Genomic DNA, 22578 nt, shown 5'->3' with positions numbered 1-22578 from the left:
TTAAAATGGCCTGTTTTTACATGTAAACTATGCAAAACCTTTGAAGTCAATGAATCATAACTGAAGGTGAATGACTAAATAACCCCCGTGAAAATGAGATATGACAATATTAATACATGCCTAGCATAAACCATAGAATTATCAGGAGCGGTTCCCTATAAACTGACCTTAAACAAAAATTTTAATCACTGCCTCATCATGGTTCATTGACTTTGAACCCTTAACAATTTACATATTAAAATTGTTACAGTTTCAAAGTCAATGAACCATGATGAGGGAGTGGAGCCATATAATTTTAAGGGAAATGGTACATTCAAATATCAATACAAGAGCATATAAAAATTATCGATCAAACAGTACTTGATCTCTTTAAACTGACCTTATCACAAACTTTTAAAATGCAAACTATGCAAAAGTTTCACAGTAAATTGGCAATAAATGAAGGGGCAAGATCAGATAATCCCCATGGAAATGAGAAATGAGAAATGCCAATGCTTATATAACTACATACCAAACATCATTGGCCTACCACTAGAGGTTTTCCTTAAGCTGGCCTTATAATGACCTTTAACAAATAAACAAGACAAAATATTCGAAGTCAATAGACAATGACTGACATGGGGCAGGGTAAAATAATTCCCATTGATATGAGATGTGCCACTGATTATACAACTGCATACCAAATTGTTGTTCCCCTTTAATTGACCTAATCACAAAACATTGAAGCAATGCAATTGTTGTTTGTTCCGCCTTTTTTTCATTCTTCAAGCCTCGACAAAAATACACCTTTCAAACATTTTCTATGCAGTTCAAGCCATGAAATAAAATTAAAAAGTTTCTTATGATTACAGTTACAAATTCTAAAAGTAAGCTGGTTTTTTTAAATGTGAATTCCTCATCGATTCTATGCTGCAAACCAGACAAAAAATGAATGAATGTACCACAAATCTAATCTATTTTGAAAAAATAAATGATCTGCACTTTAAAAAATTGACCTCAAACAAAATCAACTCAACTTAAAATACCAATCTTCAAAAAGTTCATACTCATATCCATGAAGTATAAAAATGATAATGATATATGTGTAGAAAAAGGTTCAAACTATCTAACAGAAAAGTCCAGAATAAAACACATGCTAAATAAATGATGTTTTCATTTGATCTGACCTGGCTGTAAGGAACATCTTTTATTTGCCGTTAATACCCTGTCACTTCTCCCAACTTTATGAATTTGCCCGCTTGAAGCTGATGGCCCTTTCTGTTGCTGATGTTTGACATCCAATATTCCACGTACTTTAGTCATATAGTTTGAAACATTTCCGTCACCCAGAGAGTGTAAAGCAAACATAGTACTGTAGACATCAGAATGAACACTCTTTTCAACAGGTGGAACAGAGCTTGAGCGAGTATAAGAATTATCAGTGCTAGCGTTAGTGTTAGATGATATAGAATTACTATGGTGGCTAATGACACTGCAACGTGGTGAGTTATAGGATTTAACAAGATCACCTGGGCTCTTGTCAGACGAGCTACTATGTGATGACTTTCCAGCACTGTACGCTGACGACTGATACGATGGTGATACCTTATCAGCAAAAACATCAGTTTCTTCTACATTTGACATGCTATCATCAGAATGTGATGTGATGGGTAAAGTTACAGCAGGGGTAACTATTTCACATGCTCTTGCTATAGAAGACAGAGTATTTGATGCTTGCATTGGTGCAACAACTGCTGTTGAAACTGTTGTCACATTGTCACTCGAGCTGCTAGATATTCGAGGGGGTGCAGTGCCTTTGTTAACTTGGTGAAAGTCTATATCTGTGTAAAAGTTGACAAAAACATCCCAAAGTTTATATAGGTACATAAGACACATTTAATATATATTGTTAAAGCTATAAAATCATTCAATAATTGTAGTCAAAGTTATATGTATACTAGAGTCCTTCAGTTATAATCAGTTTATAGGAAGCAATATGTATACATAAAACCAACTAGCATATCCAATAATTAAACTAGATGTACTGTTAACTAAAAGAATAAAAATCTATGTGAAGACCTGTATTCAATGTATTGGATAAAATCAAGCTGATAAACAAATGAAAAGTAGAAATAGTAATTTCAAAAATATTTTAAAAATAGAGAGACTATGGTACAGCAAAAAAAGGGGGGACTTTATGAAACCATTCATTATGTAGAATTTGGTAAAGATCCAATAAAGATAATCTGATTAAGTATTGAATGTTCTCCAAACTGTAAAAATTTTTTATCACTTAAAGTCAACTCTAAAATGAAAAAATATTAACAATTTTAAGAGAGCTTGAGAGGTTGCGTAAATTGTTTGATAAATTTCTTCTTTGTCTCTAACATGCAAAGAGCTTAAGAGATATTCAACAGGAAGGGTTACAATTTATGAGATTACAGTACATCTAATTTAAGAATAGTTTCAATCAGAGCATATAAATGAATACGAGTCTCAAAATCATTTGATAAATATGTAAATATACAGCCATGAACATGATGAATATGTAAAATTTCAGAAATTTATGAGAAAACATGAGGAACTTTAGAGGTAGGAGTAGGGGGACAGAGGTAGAAATTAAAGAATTTTTCTGCTGAAAATAAAAGAAATAATCAAATGTTTAACACTGTCACTGTAAAACAGATTGAATTGATATTATAACATAGTTTCTTTAATGATTATTAATAATATATTGCACTGTATAAATAAACTACTATTGTTATCAGAAGTCATTTTTAAACTGAAACATGAAATGCCTATTAAGGTACATATTTCACTATACACATTTAAAATGGAGGTTTGATAAATAGCGAAATCTTCCTTCTCTATAAAGGACTATAATATTTATACATTTGATTCCTATTACCAAAACTAGCCTGTTTAAACAATAATATTATGAAAGCTTCAAATTTACTAACCTTCAGGGAAAAACCAGTCTGCATTTGAAACAATCATTTCTAAGAGATTACTAACAGATCCACTACTAGCCATACTAGCTCTGGAAAAGATAGAGAACAAATTGTCATTTTTGAACATTGCTGGAAATTAGACAATGTAGTCAGCTAATTTACTGGTTATTAATAAATAAATTATAAAAAGCAGGAATTTTTTTTTTTATATATAAAATGATGATTATTTGTTTCCTCACAAAGATGATTTCAAAGTTTGCTTATTGGTTAAGCCAGCCTTAACACATTAGGACAAATTATTTAACAATATTGTTATATCTACCCTGAACCGCATTTATTATAGCAGTTTGGACCAATTAATTGAGCTAAATAATTATACCTACCCTGCATCTCCTTCGAGCCACAACAGATTAGGACCAATAACTATAGCTATGTTACTAGGTGTCATCTTGTTTATGTCAGACTTTTCACTTAATTGTGCTAGAAATTTCACTAAGTATCTGAAAGAAAAAAAATTATACATCAAGTTTTTGATCTCTAATGCATTTGAAATAAGATTGAGGACACTAAATATGAAAATCACCCCTGGATGATCAAATGCAATAAACACATGAAAATGATTAAGTTGTACATTGATGAAGATGATTGGTGTATGTAGAAAATCTTCTTTACTTAATGTTTAACTAACATGCTTGGCTGGATTAATATTCAGAAACATATTTGGACTCAGTCACCAAAATTTTGGCCTAATTCCTGAATGCAGTGCGCCTAGCAGAGAAACAACAAATATCAGTTTAAATCTTTGATTTGACTGGACTGGGAGTCCTTGATATGCATTCAATTGCTAAAAGTGCATCTTTCAATATTTTGAACCTTTGTTGCATAAGGTAGGTGCAATATTTCTTTATCATCATCACTTCAATCATATACTGTCCAGAAAGTATGGTTGATGGATTTTACAGTCATTAAGGGGGCTCGCGGGTCTAAATCATTTTTTTTATTTAATATAGGATTTCTCTATATTTTTCTATAAATTAACTTTATCTTATACCTAATGGAAAAATGAAATAAAAAAATGGGGTCACCGTGCATTTACGCTCACAATCTGCCTTTGAAAAAAGCATACATTTTTGTTAATGTCCTTTTTTTCTGTTGAACTAATAGGAAAAATATTAGTAATATCGAAATAAAAAAAGAACTAAATTACAGAAATTGGTTAAATTTTACAATTATTCAGTTTATGTACAGCCTTTTCGAAAACAACAATAAAAAATATAGGTCACCGATGAGTTAAAAAAGATATTTCATTTTTTAGCCAAAAAAATGGCATTTTTGCACCAAAGGGAGATAATTTGGAGCTTTTTCAATGATATTTAAATTTAAAAAGTCACCTGGGGCCAACATGTAATTTTTTTTTGAAAAATTCTTGTACCATAAGATAAAGTAACAACTACTAAAGGTGATTAATAAAATTTGTAAAGAAAAATGAATGTTTGATTTTTTTCTGAAAATTTTATACCCGCGAGCCTCCTTAAACATCAGAAGAAAGACAGGCAACGTGAAATGGTGTTCTTTTTTTCTATTGGAAACCAAAGAACTATTTTTAGTACAAATTGATATTGATAATACCAGTTAAAGAATTTATGTCTGTATGTAAAAATCATTGGAAGTTTCATGCACAAAACAAATGGATTGTACCTGCATGTATTGTGGTTTCTTTCTCTTGGTGACAAGTTTAGACTGAACTGTTTAAAACATACCTAAAATTGTTATAGTTGGGTTCTGGTAAGTCATGTACTACTTTCCAAAGAGCCTGGAGCCTCTGGTTTTGTGGCCTATAATCAAAATTATAAAAGTTTAATAAAATTTAGGATCTCTACAACATTTAATGTTTATGCATTTTAAAATGGTTAAATGGTTCGATAATATCAATTTTAAAGTTGTAACACAGTTTTCTACTAGTTCTATAGTTGTGACTTTGGTCATGTGATGATTTAAGTTTATTTTGTTTTGTTTTGGAGAAGACAAAAGATGGAGATCAAAGTCAGGCGCCTCTGGCCATTGTTATGAACACACCTACTATGATTTTGTGATTCATTACATTGGTATTTCATTTGACCCATATATTTCATCTTTTAGTATTGTGATTTGTTTATGTTATAAAGTCAACCTGTAGCTTTGCTATATAAAAATAATAGAATCTGAAGCGAGATGATGTATCAAATGTTCTTGCTTTGTACATTTTCAAGACAAAATAATCATCTCAAACACACCCTAACATAAGAAGGTGCACTTGATTTTCTAATAAAAGGGATAGATTAAGTAGGGGGTGACTTAATTCATCTCTTTTATTTATTATGTCCATTGTTATTGAACATTGCGCACTTTGGATTAATTTTTGCTTGTAAACCTTCAAACTGATTATTCTTTGTTAATAGAGAAGCCGATTAATGCTTTCTGTACTGTTTACTATAGTAACTAATGTAACTAATTTTTAAAAATTAATAGAAACAAATAAAATAACAATTTTCTTCTCAAATATTATACGAAGTGTTTTATTGTAAAAAACAAACATTTGCATAAGTTTTCAATTTATCTTTTACATAGTTATGGAGAACAATTAGATATCAAGTCGACGACATGGCTATCTATCAAGTTGGGTGGAACACCCCTATCAAGTTGGATGAAGAAAAAGCATAACCTCCGATTTTTTTTAATTACCACAGACGGAGTACATACAAGTTCAGTTGTTTCCGTGTCTGCCCTTTCATTATCATGATTATGTGACTCAAGAAAAAAAAATTGATAACAATTGTATCAAAAAGAGAAAATCGAGTCAACCTTTTTATGTAAGGGTGTGTTTGAGATGAATATTTTGTCTTGAAAACATACAAAGCAAGAACATTTGATACATCATCTCGCTTCAGATTCTATCATTTTTACATAGCGTAGCTACAGGTTGACTTTATAACAAAACAAATCAGATGAAATATATATAGGTCAAATTAAGTACCTATGTAATGAATCACAAAATCAGAGTAGGTGTGTTCGAATAGCTATTTTGTTTTACTAAAAGTGCTTGAAGACAGTCTTTTAAGTTGAATGATGAAAAAGAATATCTTCGAAAAAAAAATAAAAAAATTTGGCTTCCATTTCTACGATTGCGCTTTATATTTGTCACTTGTGATGTTTCAAAATTCAGTGTCCTTAACCTCAAACATAACGCCCATTAAAATTTAAGTATGATGTATACAAGCTGAAGCCCCGCCTATCTTAATTTCCATGCTTGAGCAAACATTGATTCAAACAAAGCAAGCAAGCCAAACAAAGATTTGTCTTGCTAGCATTAATGTAAAAGCTGTAAACAGTCCATTTTTTTTTATTCAATAGCACAATTAACAAGTAACATAACTACTTACAGTGATAAAACATTGATAAAATCTTGGTATAAATAGTAAGTCAATAAGGGTTCTGGTAGTTCTCTAAGATACTGCTTTAATGCACCTGGAAATACAATAATTAATATTATACCTCAGTATGTTTTTTCTATATAAAAAATAATGAAATAGTTGTGCTACATCATTCCACAGACTGTTTGCCAGTCAATAACTTCAAAGACTATTACCCCGGTTAATAGTTTTATAATCATCTTTCCCGTACTTTTTCATGCTTATTTTTCATTGGACAATAATGATGTCATTGACTTTTTTGCTTGGCAACGTCAAACTCTAATATTGTAAATGGTATGATCTGTTTGTGTCGATTGTAATTTCACTTACAAGAAGCAATTATAAAAGAGAAAATCTTCGAACGCATTTTTAAAGATCTAAAATATAGTACCTAATTCACAATATCGGTTCAGTAGTTGTATTCTAAAAGTGAATTTGCGTTTGGTGTACTTTAGCTTAATACATCATATGCACGGAAAATTTAACACTAGTATTTCTAGCCTTGATAGCAATTAATGAAACATTTACTGATACAAGAAGAACAATATAAAAAAAAACGCGTAGTTCATCTTGTGCATGTCAAGTTATGCGACATTTTTTCTTTTCTTTCAGATGATATATGAACACATTTTGAAAATTAGTTGATTTGGTATATAAAAACACTTAATGACTGTGTTGTTCAGTATAATAAAACACCTAATGACAGGTTTTGCTGGTAATAGCAAGTTTGTTGTTCTTCGCATACCAACTATTGCACTTGGCTTTACCTTGAGAAATAGTTGGTATCTCAGGGACAACAAACTTGCCATTACCCTCACACCAAGTCAATAGGTGTATAATATTAAAATTACCATCACCATATCATATTCAAAATAATTGTAACAGTTTTGAAGAAATAGAATTACACATCTATACACAGCCATAGTTCCTCTGATTTGTATGAATTTATTATCAAAATCTGAACGTTTTCAAAAATCAAATAATATATTTTGTAATCATATCCAGGGTTTTGTGTGTAAAGATTAAATTTTGCTTGGTAGGTTAGCTTGTCTCCATGAGGAATAACAAGTGAAACTGCGAGCTACTGCTCACTGATGATACCCCCGCTGCAAGTGGATAATATTAATAGTGTAAAAATATGCAAGTGTTCGGTAAACAGGAAGTTGTCGAGTGATGAATCTGAAAACGCATCACACAGTAAAGCTGACTTATATAAATCCTGAAACCAAATTTCAGAAATCCTTGTATTGTAGTTCCTGAGAAAAATCTGACGAAAATTTTCAACTTGGCTTTCATGTGTAAAATCATACAAGTGTTCGGTAAACAGGAAGTTGTCAAGTGATCAATCTGAAAACGAATCACAGGGTATAGCTGACTTAGATAAGCCCTGAAACCAAATTTCATAAATCCTTGTATTGTAATTCCTGAGAAAAATGCGACTAAAAATATTCATGGGACAGACTGACTGACTGACGGAAGGACAGACAGAGGTAAAACAGTATATCCCCCCTTTTTTAAAGCGGGGCTATAGTAAATACTATTTTTGTAACATGAAAAACTATTGTAATTCTAGTAATGGATGTTTTCTTTACAGGAGAGAGTATTTCTTAGCTGCAATTTCATCCTCTGCTTTTATAAAACTAAACAACATTAAACATAGGTCACTATTTACCTGCTACACTATGTATATCAAGAGCATATTCATCCATATCTACCACACCAGCATCAAAGGAGGTCTACAACAAATAAGGTTACATGTGTTAAGCTCAGAGTAAATTGTTAATTTTCAATATTTGGAACTTTTCTATATCTCACTGAATTCAATAACTAAAAGAACTGTGATAACATGCTTATATTCCATCTGTCCAGGGGCATTAACTCCAATATTTTTACTCTCTTTTTTAAACTTTTTCATTAAGATGTATGTGTAAGATTGCTTCATATACTTTATTTCCCATATAATCTTTTATTTCCATGGAGATTGACTTTAAATATAGGTTACATGAGCACAATTATTTGTTTACATTTTACAGACATGTTTTTTTACCTGTGGATGGTACTCAAAATAGAATCCTGTACAGCTTCTGATTGGATGATATAGGATTGGAATTACTTTTAATCAAAAGCTTATAGAATTAGGTTTAAAAATTCCAGAAAATCAAATTCACATTTAATAAAGTATAGAAAATATTTTCCACATTTGCACGTCAAGGCCATGAAGAGAAAAAATAGACAATCTTTTTTCAACTGCATTTTGGGTCAATTTTTGCTGCATGACCATACATACCCGTAGCCAGGGGGGGTTTGGACGAAACCCCCCTTGAAAACAAAAAAAGCACTGTTAAAGTCGATGTTCTGTTCGAATTGTGACTTTTAAAGTCGAGTTTGTGAGTCTACTACCTGTTTTCCTTAGATTGTGTATTCTTTTAGAAATAACAAACAGTACACCACTTGTATCCAAAGGAAAATGCATTACGAATAACAGCGCTCTTGTAACCTATATATTTTCCCTTAATCAAGATAAAACAATTCAGTTGTCTTCCTTACCTTCAACTTTTTCACTCGTGAAGCCATTCCTGCTATTCTAAATAATCCCTGAAATTGAAATTAAATAACTTTCTTTATATTCTATACTTCAATCTATTTCATCCATTTTGTTCATTTACTATTTCCCATTTGATTTACAACTATACAAAATATTTTCAAAATACCCAAAAATTTCAATGACAACTTAAGATATTGGTATTTTTTTTTTTTTATCTCAATTTGTATTCATTTTTATGTGGGATTAGAATAAGAATCTTAAACTGATATTACATGGTTAGCTGTATATTCATAATATATCTGAATGCTTTAACATTACTAAGTTTAATTTAACCTTTTGAACTAGCACATTAAAAATTGGGCTCAGACGCTCACAAAACATTTGTCTGTCTGGTATACATATTCATATATGTTTTATTGTGTCTTTTATATTTGCTTTACTTCTTTAACAGAGTGAGGAAGATCTTGGGTTGGAACCCCAGCTGGATCAAACCATAGTCTTGAAAATTGGTATTTGCTACTTCACTGCTTTCTTATTTAAGCATGCAGTATTTAAGAATCTGGTCAGCTCTTGTTGGAATACTGTGTCCAGGTATGGTGACATGTCTTCCTTTGGTCTATTACTTTGTGAACTAGAGTATTAAAAATTCTGCTTAGGGAATAAAATACATACTGCCATTAATTGTAGTCTAGTATAAAATACTCATATCTATAAACTAACCTCTTCCTCCATTCCACCCCCTTCAATGATTGTAACGATGCAGGCCTCTATCACAAGTGCTACATCTCGTCCTGTCACACGTAAGTGCTCCTCTAATGGCAGACCATATACTGGTTTATGAGGGTTACATTCTATTGAGGAAAAGAAAACCATATCAATAAACAATATTCAACAAGATTGCTATGCTATAGTGAAATGTCCTATGTCACTGTGAAAATGATTTGATTTGATTTTTGAATTTTTGTGATTTATCATCACTTTTAAGCTTTGCTTTTGAGCTATTTTGTGGCAGCCAAATTTTAATTGGTACAGGAAGCCTGTGTACCTGGAGAAGAACGTGATCTTTGATAGAAAAACTGTAATCCTAGTCAATTAAAAGGCTGAGGCCCCTCTGTGATAATGAAGTACATTTAAACAAAGATTGAACTTACAGTAAAGTGTTGTGCAGCAGGAATATAAATCATAACAGTGTATTTTGAACTTTTGTGTTTGTTGTTGTAACCGTTGTGAATTAAGGAAAAAGTAAAAATGGTGTAATCAAATAAGAGTACAATATGGTCATCTACACATAATGTCAAACAATTCTAAAACGAAGAAGAGGTTTCAGTCAAATAGTTCCAAGACTTCTGTTTAAAGAGGTCATTAATGTATGATAGCCAAAAAGTAAGTCAAATATTGTAGTTAAAAATTGTCCAATCAAAATGTTGGTTATAGTTTGGTCAACTACACATGATGACAAACAAATTTTTCTTATTCACTTAAACTATATTTCACGTTATATATTCTCGAACTTTTAATTGATATGGTTCACATGGGTCTTTTAATTCATTCAGTTGTCATCTATTAAAATGTTGGTAAACAAATGCTATGGTTTGCTAATAGTCAATCATTAAAGGTTCTAGCCAAGTGAGAATGGTTCACAATAAAAATTTTACTCTTTTAGTTATACAAACAAATTGATTGACATAACTATTAGTAAGGACTCAACTCACTTGCATACACTAACAATAAACATTCAATTTAAACCTTAAAGCTTTATTAATGTTTAGTCTTTAAGTATTCAAAAGCTTCTTTTCCACGTTTCAGTTCATTTTATATGTTTGTAATTATTCAATTGACTAAGAAATGTGAAAAATGAATTTTTGGACATCAAAGTTCAACACAATAAGGTTCTATCATAAGTCTAACATACCTAATGTATCCCTCATTTTGGGTATTGTTTTATCTAGTTCATCTAATGCTTTTTTGTGGTAAGCCTGTTGTATTTCTAATAACTGGAAGAACAATAATTTAAAAATGATAGAAAGAAAAATAAGCAGATTTATTCATATTACACACAGTTATTTTAACAAACACAGAACTAACAAAACAGACAAAAATCTATTTCAGGTAAGTAGACTTTGTTTTCTAACATTGTCATTCAATAAATGTATACTAAATCAGGATATTTAGTGTTTATCGCTATTTTGTGCATTTTTCCTTTGATCTCTTTTTGTGATAATTTTCATATCATGCTTCTCGCTTGAGATGGAAAACTTATTGCTAGAAACTAAGGAGGCCATGTGGCGTTGCTTACGAAATTGACAACGTCGTCATAGGTATAAATAGCGATAAACAGATTATCAATGGTCATCTCAACTCGATTTCTTTTCTCACTTTCGCTGTACCAGCTCAAGCGAGAAAATCAATCTCGTTGAGATAATCAACGATAATCTATAAGTACATAGTTGTCAAGGTTATGAAAATCAATCTCAGTTTGATACACTTTTACTACTCATAAGATTGACCTGACCTTCTTCTTCTTGTGATTATGAGAATTAAGTTCCATCGAAATATTATTATAAATGTTTTATGATTTTATTCCTTATTATGTTATCAAGGTGATGGTTTCCCAGTCAATTAATATTTTTACACATTTTTACTATACTTTTGTGTTGACGTAGTGTGAAGAAAATCAAAGGACCAAACTACCATATAGTGGGTTATTTTTTTTTTTTTTTTTTTGAAACAATTAAATCATCTTTATTGCACTAAATGCTGTTTAACAATTTACCTAGCTTACAGCATTAGGCTAAGTATCCCTGTATATCAGTTATTATACATCCAGGGAGAATATATAATAAAATATTCTATAATTGTTAGTATTATACAATAAGACATAATACATAAATTAAATTAACATCAATATAGATTGATTTAGTCTGCTTACAAATCGGGAAAAATAACGGATCTACACCGTATCGTTTTGTGTTTATTATATGTGTTTACTTTCTCACAGGTGGTTACCTGTGTATTGGAGTTACTTTAATATTCTTTGTTTTGAAGGATTTACTTTGTCTAATCTTACTTGCTTGACTATGTTAGTAAAACATAACTAGGTAAGTTTATGAAATAATTTTAAATTCAATTCAAAAGGTTATTTGCTGTGCGGGTTTATCTTGGCACCTCGTGGTGAAATATTTATACAAGGCCAAGGGAAGTTAGCATCTGTTTATCTGTTAAAAACAAACTATACCTTTACTTACAGGTTACAGTATGCTGAAGTCTTTAATAACGTATTCCCGGTTTCTATATTTCTTATCGAATTTAATCTTATAATGTCATATATTTCTTTTTTGAAAATTTTAAAGATTTCTATCTTTGATTCTTTTTTGTTTGAAACAAAATGTGCCTTATATATGGAGAAGAATATAACTGTTATCAGGGTGTTTATATCAAAATATTTTACATCTGCTATTTTATAGCCAGTTATTAAATTTTCTAGCCTTAAAATATGTCTATCTATTTTAAGATAAAGTAATAACTTGTATATTTCTTGCCAGTAAGTATTATTATAAGGGCAAGTAATAAAAAAATGTTTATAGTTGTCAATTTCTTTGCAAAAATTGCAAGAATTGTTTTCTAGTACTTTCCACTGTACTAATAAGTCGTTGCATGGAAGGATGAAGTTTAGAAGTTTCCATTTAAACATCTTAAATTTGTTGTTTTCTAGGTAATTGAATATAAAATTAAGAGTGCTTTTAAATTTTATATTTAAATTTTCTTCAAGAATTCTTTCCCACTTCAGAATACCTACAGGTTTTTCTTGCTTATAGGGGGCAATTAGTATTGAATATATTTCTTTATTACTCATTTCTGGATGGATATTATGATTGATTAGTATTTGCAGATTTTTTGTTTTCTTTATATTTACTTTTGTTTTAAATGAGCTTTCTTGTTTTAAAATATTCTGCCAATGTTTTGGAATAGCTTTCTTTAATAATGATAATTCTCTAATCCAATCCCGTTTATCTTTTAATTTAAATAAAATTTTATTTTCTGATATACAACCTCTTTCATCAAGTATGTCATTTACATACAGAATATTATGTTCAATCCATTTAGTAAGTAATAAGTGTTTTCCTTTTATTTGTATGTTATGATTGCCCCATAAAATCTGCTTTCTTATGTCTAGAAACGATTGTGGGATCTTTGTCTGTCCTCCCTTAACATTTATCCAAGTTTTAATCAATTGCTGATAGAACTCAGGAAGGGATTTAAATATTTTTTTGTCTAACATATTAACATTTTTAATATTCATTTGAAATATCAAGAGGTTTTTACCAAATTTGTTTAAGTAAGCTTGGGGTATGATTGTCCAATTATCACCAGAATTTTGTTTAAGTTTTAAAATCCATCGCAATTGAAGAGCTTTGAGATATAGGTCTATGTCGATCATTTTTAACCCACCTTCTAGATAGTTTTTACAAAGAGTTGCACGTTTAACTTTATCTTTTTTCCCATTCCATATGAAATTATATACTAGAGTTTTAAACTTTTGTATTATTTCCTTTGGTATGTACATATTTGATGCAATATAAGTTAAATTTGGTAGAATTAATGATTTTACTACTATTATTTTACCTATTAATGTTAAATTTCTTTTCATCCAGTTTGATATTATTTTTTGCTGATGTAAAATTTTGCAATATTCATTGAATAAGGTACACGAAATGTTTTGGCGATTATAATTTTGGCAGATTCAAAATTTTATCAAAACCATTGCATGAACACCTTTAAATTGGAAGAATTTATTTTGGACATTTTGTTCTATCTGTGAAAATAGGTGAAAATTTACACACGCTAAAATAACCCACTGTACAGTGTCTGAAGAAATAATCATTCATAATAATGATTAAATCCATCTTTGTACTAGGAAAAAACATCTGATTTGATATGGAAGGTATCCCCAAAGAACATAATAAGTAATATCTTGTTTGATCTGCCTATCTATAAAAGGAGATGGATTACTAATCCACTCAGCAAATGGATGAGTAAAACTTTTGTCCCAATTGTAGAAAGCAAACACAAAATGATCAGAAAAGTTCGGAAGCATTTGTTACTGTGATTGCTGAACAATAAACATAAGTGTGATTTTAATTACTGCTTTTTCAGAAATATAGCATACCTATCGGGCCTTCAAAATTATGGTTTTAATATTGCGAAAACTATCTGGTCCCAACTTTCCAATTACTAAAAAACTTCGCAAAAAATGTATGAATTAACAGTTCACTTACACTTAATAATTTTTGACTATGTTCAGGTTCTCTGGCTATAAAATTGTACATTTCTGTTGTTAATTGATCCTGAAAGTAAGATAAAAAACAATGTTGATAATAATTGAAATACATATAATCAGATTATTAACTAGTCTGACTAAAACAACTTGATTTGATTGACAAAATGTTCCTTACTGACAAAAAAATGTTTACTTCAATCTTAAATGAAGAAAGAAGCATTCTGTGAGTATTGCACGTCAATACATAGTCCCCTCCCACATTCCCATTTAAAAATTCATTTTATTGAAACAAAATTCTAACTTGATCTATAACTTGGAGTGCAAATCTAAAGTCCCATTGACTTCGTCAGTAGGGGACTTATAAAGGGACATGGCAATTCTAAAGTTTAATCAAAACTATACTGGATAATTTCTGCTATGTCAAAGGTTACTGATGTAAAGGTAAAAAAACAAAAAAACTTTAGAAATTGGAAAATATGAAAAACATTATAGACCAGATGCTCCGCAGGGCGTAGCTTTATACGACCGCAGAGGTTGAACCCTGAACAGTTGGGGCAAGTATGGACACAACATTCAAGCTGGAGTCCGCTCTAAATTTGGATTGTGATTAAATAGTTGACACAGCATAGGTTTCTGACACAGAATGAATGTATTCAAATGAACTTAAAATTTTTGTTTTCTCTTAGAGCAATTCACTATGCTGTTGAATATTAATCCTCTCAAAAAAATGTTTGAAGAAATTTTCTTTTTATTTATGAAATTTCAAATGAGAAAAATTGAACCCAATTTTTTAATCACATCCCCCTTTCCCTTATTCCAAAACTAATTTCAATTAAGATATTCTAATGGAGTTTGCAACAATTTCTACTCATTTAAATACATCATAAAATATTAAGATGTAAAAAAACTGCTTGTTATCACTGAATGGTAAAGATTATTTAAATTTATCAGTTGGTAGTAAAAAGTGAATATACATTGTATATTGTATATAACGAAGATTTAAGTTGATTCTGGACAAAGAAAGATAACTCCAATTAAAAAAAATTCTTGCAGATATTTCTTGCTTACTTTACTGGACAAAGAAAGATAACTCTTAATTAAAATTTTTTTTGCTATTTCACAATATTGTGAAATAAGATATTTCTTGCCATTGCACAATACTGTGCAATTGAAAAGACTTGCTATTGCACAATACTTAATATAATAATTTTAGATCCTGATTTGGACCAACTTGAAAACTGGGCCCATAATCAAAAATCTAAGTACATGTTTAGATTCAGCATATCAAAGAGGCCCAAGAATTTGATTTTGTTAAAATCAAACTTAGTTTAATTTTGGACCCTTTGCACTTTAATTTAGACCAATTTTAAAACTGGACCAAAAATTAAGAATCTACATACACAGTTAGATTTGGCATATCAAAGAACCCCAGTTATTCAATTTTTGATGAAATCAAACAATGTTTAATTTTGGACCTCGATTTGGGCCAACTTGAAAACTGGGCCAATAATCAAAAATCTAAGTACATTTTTAGATTCAGCATATCAAAGAACCCCAAGGTTTCAATTTTTGTTAAAATCAAACTAAGTTTAATTTTGGACCCTTTGGACCTTAATGTAGACCAATTTGAAAACGGGACCAAAAATTAAGAACCTACATACACAGTTAGATTCGGCATATTAAAGAACCCCAATTATTCAATTTTGATGAAATCAAACTAAGTTTAATTTTGGACCCTTTGGACCTTAATGTAGACCAATTTGAAAACGGGACCAAAAATTAAGAATCTACATACACAGTTAGATTCGGCATATTAAAGAACCCCAATTATTCAATTTTGATGAAATCAAACAAAGTTTAATTTTGGACCCTTGAGGCCCCTTTTTCCTTAACTGTTGGGACCAAAACTCCCAAAATCAATACCAACCTTCCTTTTATAGTCATAAACCTTGTGTTTAAATTTCATAGATTTCTATTTACTTAAACTAACGCTATGGTGCGAAAACCAAGAAAAATGCTTATTTGGGTCCCTTTTTGGCCCCTAATTCCTAAACTGTTGGGACCGAAACTCCCAAAATCAATACCAACCTTCCTTTTGTGGTCATAAACATTGTGTTTAAATTTCATTGATTTCTATTTACTTTAACTAAAGTTATTGTGCGAAAACCAAGAATAATGCTTATTTGGGCCCTTTTTTGGCCCCTAATTCCTAAACTGTTGAAACCAAAACTCCCAAAATCAATCCCATCCTTTCTTTTGTGGTCATAAACCTTGTGTCAAAATTTCATAGATTTCTATTAACTTAAACTAAAGTTATAGTGCGAAAACCAAGAAAATGCTTATTTGGGCCCTTTTTGGCCCCTAATTCCTAAAATATTGGGACCAAAACTCCCAAAATCAATACCAGCCTTCCTTTTATGGTCATAAACCTTGTGTTAAAATTTCATAGATTACTATTCACTTTTACTAAAGTTAGAGTGCGAAAACTAAAAGTATTCGGACGACGACGACGACGACGACGCCAACGTGATAGCAATATACGACGAAATTTTTTTCAAAATTTGCGGTCGTATAAAAATATATTATTACCCTTGCTTGTTCCATTCTTGCACATGAATCTTCATAATGTTCCTTCATTGTATCTGCTTTATTGGCTGCTTGCTGCATATTTGTTCCACTAACTTGTGTTTGTTTCACTGCTTGATGCCATCTGTAAAATCACAGTTTTTTTTACAAATATAACTTTTCATAAGGACCAATTCTTATATGTTTAGTAACTGAACTCCTGTCAAGAAATTTCTATCGTAAATGCTACTTAATGTCAATATTAAATACAATCAAAGGTTTAACTATCATACTCTTAAATCTAAACCAAACTTAAATGCTTAATATTTCTATGTAAATGTCCATTCGCTAATAAGGAAATAAAAGAAAAAAGTTCTATATAGATATAGATATACCAGACATAACATTATAGGATATTTAAAATAAAGTAATTTTGTATCAAATATTCTTACCTGGTTTTCAGTGAATCCATGTCCAATGTTGTTTTTGTTAAATTCTTTTTGAATTTGTTAATTGCAGGAATTTCGACCTGAAAAACAAACCAGAATCAGTACTAATGATGAATACATACCAAGTTCATATATACAATTAATGAATATCAAAACTCTTTCAAACATCTGAATCATTTATAACAATACGCTGAATTGTGATGGACTAGGCCACAAAACATGTTGTAATCTTGAAAAATGTCTTTTTTTGTAAAAACCTTGCATATCATATCAGAGTTATCCACTCTAGGAGTTTTATCACATTGAAGATTTACTGGCATTGTTTCCCTATTATTCCTGTCATGTAATGTTGTCATTTTAGCAGTATTTTAAACATTGCCATATAACCAGGAGGTTTGCCTAGCCATAACACCAGTTTTAACCGACCATTTTAAAATTTTCTTCAAATGTCCTTTACTAATGGCAACACCTGAATATAGCAGTTGTTTTCAAATAGTCTATTTCTATGTATGTTGGCATTTGTTTTAGTTGCAAACTTGCAGTTAATTTTTTCTGTGGTTCTTTTGTTTTCCTTTTATAGCTGATTTGTGTCCTTCAGTTTAATTTTGTAACCCAGATTTTATTCGCTTAATTAAATTATGACTAATGAACAGCAGTATACTACTACTGTAACATTTATTGTTTGTATTATGCTGAATTGTTTTTTGTATAAGAGGACTTTACTTTTGTAAATGAACTTTAAGAAAATTAATATGGTTTTCTTAAATAATTTAAAACAATGTCGTTATTATCTTACATCTAAAATTTCTTGCATTGGTTGTAATACTGCTTTCTCTACTGATATATCATGGTTTAACAGGTGACTAGCCAGGTTACTTTGACATTCTCCACACATCTGATATAAATTCCTACGAAAGAAAATTATTACCAATTAATAGAGATTTGATTCACCTTTAGAGGTCTACAACAAAGAAAACCCATTTTTAGATTACAGGTGTTTTTTCTTAAAAATTTTTTTTAATTTCAAGACGAAAAACCTTTTTTTTATTATTTAGAATAAAAACTTCAACAGTCAATTAAAGACAACCAAACATACTTTGTGTGAGGAGTTGTAACCCTTGTTTCTATTACCTAGAATGCATCATTATAAGTTAACCATGCCTTTATCAAATCTCTGTGCCAAAGGACTGACAGGGGAACAGCAGTAGTACCAGGCTTGTGGTAGTAATGTTAAACTAAAAATTAATAAACTGCATGTTTCTGGAATTTACATCATCAGATATCCTCAAGACCAATAAAATAGAATAAGGGTTAAAAGTACAAGCCAGGCAATTTTTTTTATGTTCAACAATACATATGTAAGAATTTCACAATTATTACAAGAAAAAAATGTTATTTTACTGAAACTTACCCCATTAATGTTTCATTACCAAGTACACCAGCACTTTCTATCATACTGATGGCTAAGCTGGTTTCTGGCATCTTTTTCTAATGAATACAAAATACAACATTTATCTCAGGTCATTGAAAATTAATTGTTGGTTTCCCCTCACATGGGAAAATTTTTAAGACCCGGCAGGCAGGCTTTTTTTTTTAACCATGCATAATTATCTATGCATTGGAATTCAATGAAGTTGTTCCCAAAGTTAACAACATCTCCAACACACATCCCTCCTTCAACTTGGAATGGTTGCAACTCAAGACTTACTTATTTCGAACTGCTTTTACGAATTCTTTTAGATTTTATATAATTTAAATTGTCTGTACATGAGTTATACATTTAAAAAAAAAATGAATCAGCAGTTAAAAAATGACCAGGTCCAGTTAGGGGAAGCCATCAATTATTTTTCCATGGCCTCACCATCTTGACATTGACATACATGTAATATCAAATCAATTTTATCCTATACAGAAGAGTATAAATTTTTGTTTCAGTAAATAGACAAATGGGCAATATTGAACACAGGTAATGCCCTCGTTTGCATATAACATTAGCATGATTATAAAGGGACATAATTCAAGAACTGTAAAAGTGATGTTACCTAAATTTGTACTTGATCTGAGTTTTGTGAAATTAATCATGGTGTATGTTTCATAACCTTTAGTTGAGGCAAACTTAAGTTAGAGAATGAAAACAAAATACAATTGTTCTATTTGCAATTTGTAACTCTAAATCGGTAAAAGTAATGCTACCACTATTCTTGCAAATCAAGTATTTATTTATTCATATCTGATTATACGAAATCAATTGTGCATAGTAGTAATTGACCTATCTGCTGCAGATTTTATGCATAATGCCCATTTATCATGATTATCAATAAATTATATTTCATATTACAAATGTAAGTTATAGATGTATGAATGAAACAAATATTTTACACAGAGATATGTGTCACCTAATCACACACTCTTACAATCATTAATAGAATTGACAACATTAAATCTAAGTCTGGATTCAGCTATTTTTGTTGCAGGTTATATGTAAAAGTATTTCTAGGAAGAAATATATCCATACACATTGACTGATTGATAATAAATGAGAGATTGAAATTTGAAGAATAGAAGTATTCTTTTACTCATTTTAAATGTTTATTGTTTTATACAAAATAAAAATATAAAATTTCTTTCACTTATGGTAGAAATATGATTCAGCTTGTTTAAAAACCTATTTTAACATATTATTTTACTTAGTCCAAGTAGGTAATTCTAAACCTTGCATACTTAATAGGCAATAAATATAGAATATCATACCAATCTTTTCTCATATTCGGAAGAGGAAGTTTTGACCCATGCTTCAATTTTCTTTGTAGTTCTTGTACTGACATCTTTAACTTGATCCACTCTTTTCTCAACTGACTGTAAATCCTCTGAGAGAACCTCTGTTTTTTCTGTCCTAAAATGAAGAAATATTTTCTGATTTAATTTATGTAGAATCATACACATGACAATTCATAAAGAGATCAGTTTTATTAATGAAACAACAACCTTGCTAACAATCACAGTCACTTGGCATATTTTGAAAAATAGAAAAAAATGTCAAATTAAAACACATATCAAACTTGCAATTAAAGAAATCAGATCAAACTAAACCCAACATACATGACATATAATCAGAAAGATTTTGTGTTGGAAGATATATAAAATAAAAAATACCATCAGTAACAACATATTGAAATTTGAAAGCATTCCTAGAATGGTTCATAAGTTATTGCTTGGAGACAAGTCAATGTGAGTGCCATTTTTCAATCTTTAAACATGTCAAAGGACCATAACTTCTAAGCTACATAAATGGAAGTCATCAATATAAAACTAGATCTCAATTTTGTCATCAGTATAGTAACACCATATTGGAATTCGATTAGAATTTGTTGAATCATAAGTTATTGCATGGAAACAACATAAAGTGCCGTTTTCAAGATATCAAACCCATAACCCCTGAAAATTGAAAATCATTAATATTTATATTGACCTTGTTTTGGCATGGTAACAAAAAGTTAAAATATGAAAATTGGTTGAATAGGTCATAAGTAATTTGCATGGAGACAACAGTATGCGTCATTTACCTTTCTATCAAGGACCATTACCCCTGTATTGTAAAAGTTAAGATAAATAATATTGATATTGACCTCCATTTTGTCATTACAATGTAGTAACAACATGCATGTTAAAATTTTAAAGCATTGGTTGAATGCTTCATAAAATAGTGCACAAAACCTGTTAGCAAACACCATCCCTGTCCCTCCTGCCGCACTTCATCTTATCAATAAACAGATTATTCCATCAAAATATCATGGTTAATAAAACATGAGACGATAGCTCTCATCATGGGCTTTTGGAAAATAAAAAGGAAAATTGTTGGTTATGAAACTTGTTTTCTTTCTTCAAATCGAAATAGGAACTATAAGTGATGATGTCTTTATAAAATAAGTTACTCAATATATCTGATTTAAGATAAAACATGTAATGTTCTTCGTTTAGATGAAAAGTTTATACATGCATTGCATTCTGCTCTCAAAATTTGCATGTTTAATAAGAGACCCTACTAATATTTGCTATAATAAAATTCAGAAATAATTCATTGGGGCTTGAATATTTGTTATTTGACCTCTGGTTGGCCCTTTAAGCAAAATATTTTACCCTGTGCGATAGGGAGGGGTAAAAAAACGACATAAAGGGATTAAGGGACAACCTGTGGTGTGTACTCAAAGCTTTTCAAGGGTGTCATGTTAGAATCCAATATTAACCAAAAGTATCTTAAACTAATAGATATAATGCATGTCACTGTTTTTTTTCTAAATTTTGAGTGGATTTTTTTCTTTCAATTGAATTCAAATATATATTTTACTCAGACCTTAATGAAAGACAAAATCTATTCCATGTATTTAATGTGGAGCACTCCATAATAAACTGAAGTGCTTCTCCTAAAGGTCTCAGGTTTTGATAAAATTGAGAAAAATGACAACTTGTAATAAGAGTTGTACATGTATAAAGCTTTCATGTTAATAGTATCCATAAAATCTACAGGTTGATTGACCCAATCTCTGTCTAGTAACATAACAAAATTTTCTATATTATTGTATTATGTTGCTTTTTAACTCCCAACCACTAGGACATTTCTTTAAAACTTGTTAAACATTTCGAGAGTTTTTTTAAGGAACTGATGAAAATTTCATTCAAGTACAGGGAACTACAACAAATCAAAATACTTTCCTTGTTTCTTTTAGTATAGGAGGAAAGTAAAAGGTATATATACCTTTATCCATTATACTGATTATAGTAAAATAGTTTTCATTCGATAAGAGCCAATCATGGGGATATGCAATATTGACTGCGATACTTAACAATTAATTTCATTTCGATGTGCCCAATAATAGCAGTAATTTGTGTAGAGATAAGTTATATGACTCAGACAAGATAAATTGACATCTAGTTTTCATCTTGTCAAAAGTTTGCAAGGTCAATATAATAACCTTGTACCATGTTACAGCTATCTAATAAGAAATAATTTAAACAGGATATTGCCAAGATACAGAATTACTAACATTAAATTTTCTGGATTATACCATTGAGTCATGATACTTACAACGTAAACTCATAAAGTCAATTATTTTTTTTTATTTATAAAAACAAATGCATGTGGTGTAATTTTAAAAATAAGTCATGTGAAATCAAATTAAAGTGCATGTACTTGTATGTCATTTCATATTTCACTTGAAAAAAGATACAAGGAGCAGCAGTCCAGCACATTGATGCAAGTGTAAACAAGAATGCGTCCATAGTACAAACATGCCCCACGAGCACTATCATTTTCTATGTTCATTGGAACTTGAAATTGGGGTCAAAAGTCTAATTTGGCCATCAT

General features: G+C 30.3%; 1 protein-coding gene across 5 annotated transcripts in view; it reads right to left on the bottom strand.

Annotated features, from left to right (window-relative positions):
• The window catches only part of LOC134725931 (rho GTPase-activating protein 44-like), a 57266-nt gene that overhangs the window by 19708 nt on the left and 14980 nt on the right, over positions 1-22578 (bottom strand). For 3 of the 5 annotated variants that reach the window (XM_063590226.1, XM_063590227.1, XM_063590225.1), the window contains exons 2-16: positions 19968-20109; positions 18628-18704; positions 18013-18124; positions 17220-17296; positions 16792-16912; positions 14201-14269; positions 10837-10918; positions 9645-9775; positions 8927-8974; positions 8052-8115; positions 6350-6434; positions 4691-4765; positions 3314-3430; positions 2940-3019; positions 1167-1820 (exon numbers count right to left, since the gene is read on the bottom strand). In XM_063590226.1, coding sequence (XP_063446296.1) covers positions 1167-1820; positions 2940-3019; positions 3314-3430; positions 4691-4765; positions 6350-6434; positions 8052-8115; positions 8927-8974; positions 9645-9775; positions 10837-10918; positions 14201-14269; positions 16792-16912; positions 17220-17296; positions 18013-18124; positions 18628-18704; positions 19968-20109 — 1934 coding nt within the window. The remainder of the gene's footprint in view (positions 1-1166; positions 1821-2939; positions 3020-3313; positions 3431-4690; positions 4766-6349; positions 6435-8051; positions 8116-8926; positions 8975-9644; positions 9776-10836; positions 10919-14200; positions 14270-16791; positions 16913-17219; positions 17297-18012; positions 18125-18627; positions 18705-19967; positions 20110-22578) is intronic. The other 2 variants (XM_063590228.1, XM_063590229.1) reach the window with 2 other exon arrangements.

The sequence above is a fragment of the Mytilus trossulus genome, chromosome 7, assembly GCF_036588685.1.
Source record: "Mytilus trossulus isolate FHL-02 chromosome 7, PNRI_Mtr1.1.1.hap1, whole genome shotgun sequence".
NCBI classification, from domain to species: domain Eukaryota; kingdom Metazoa; phylum Mollusca; class Bivalvia; order Mytilida; family Mytilidae; genus Mytilus; species Mytilus trossulus.
This window is presented reverse-complemented; position numbering and strand designations above follow the sequence as displayed.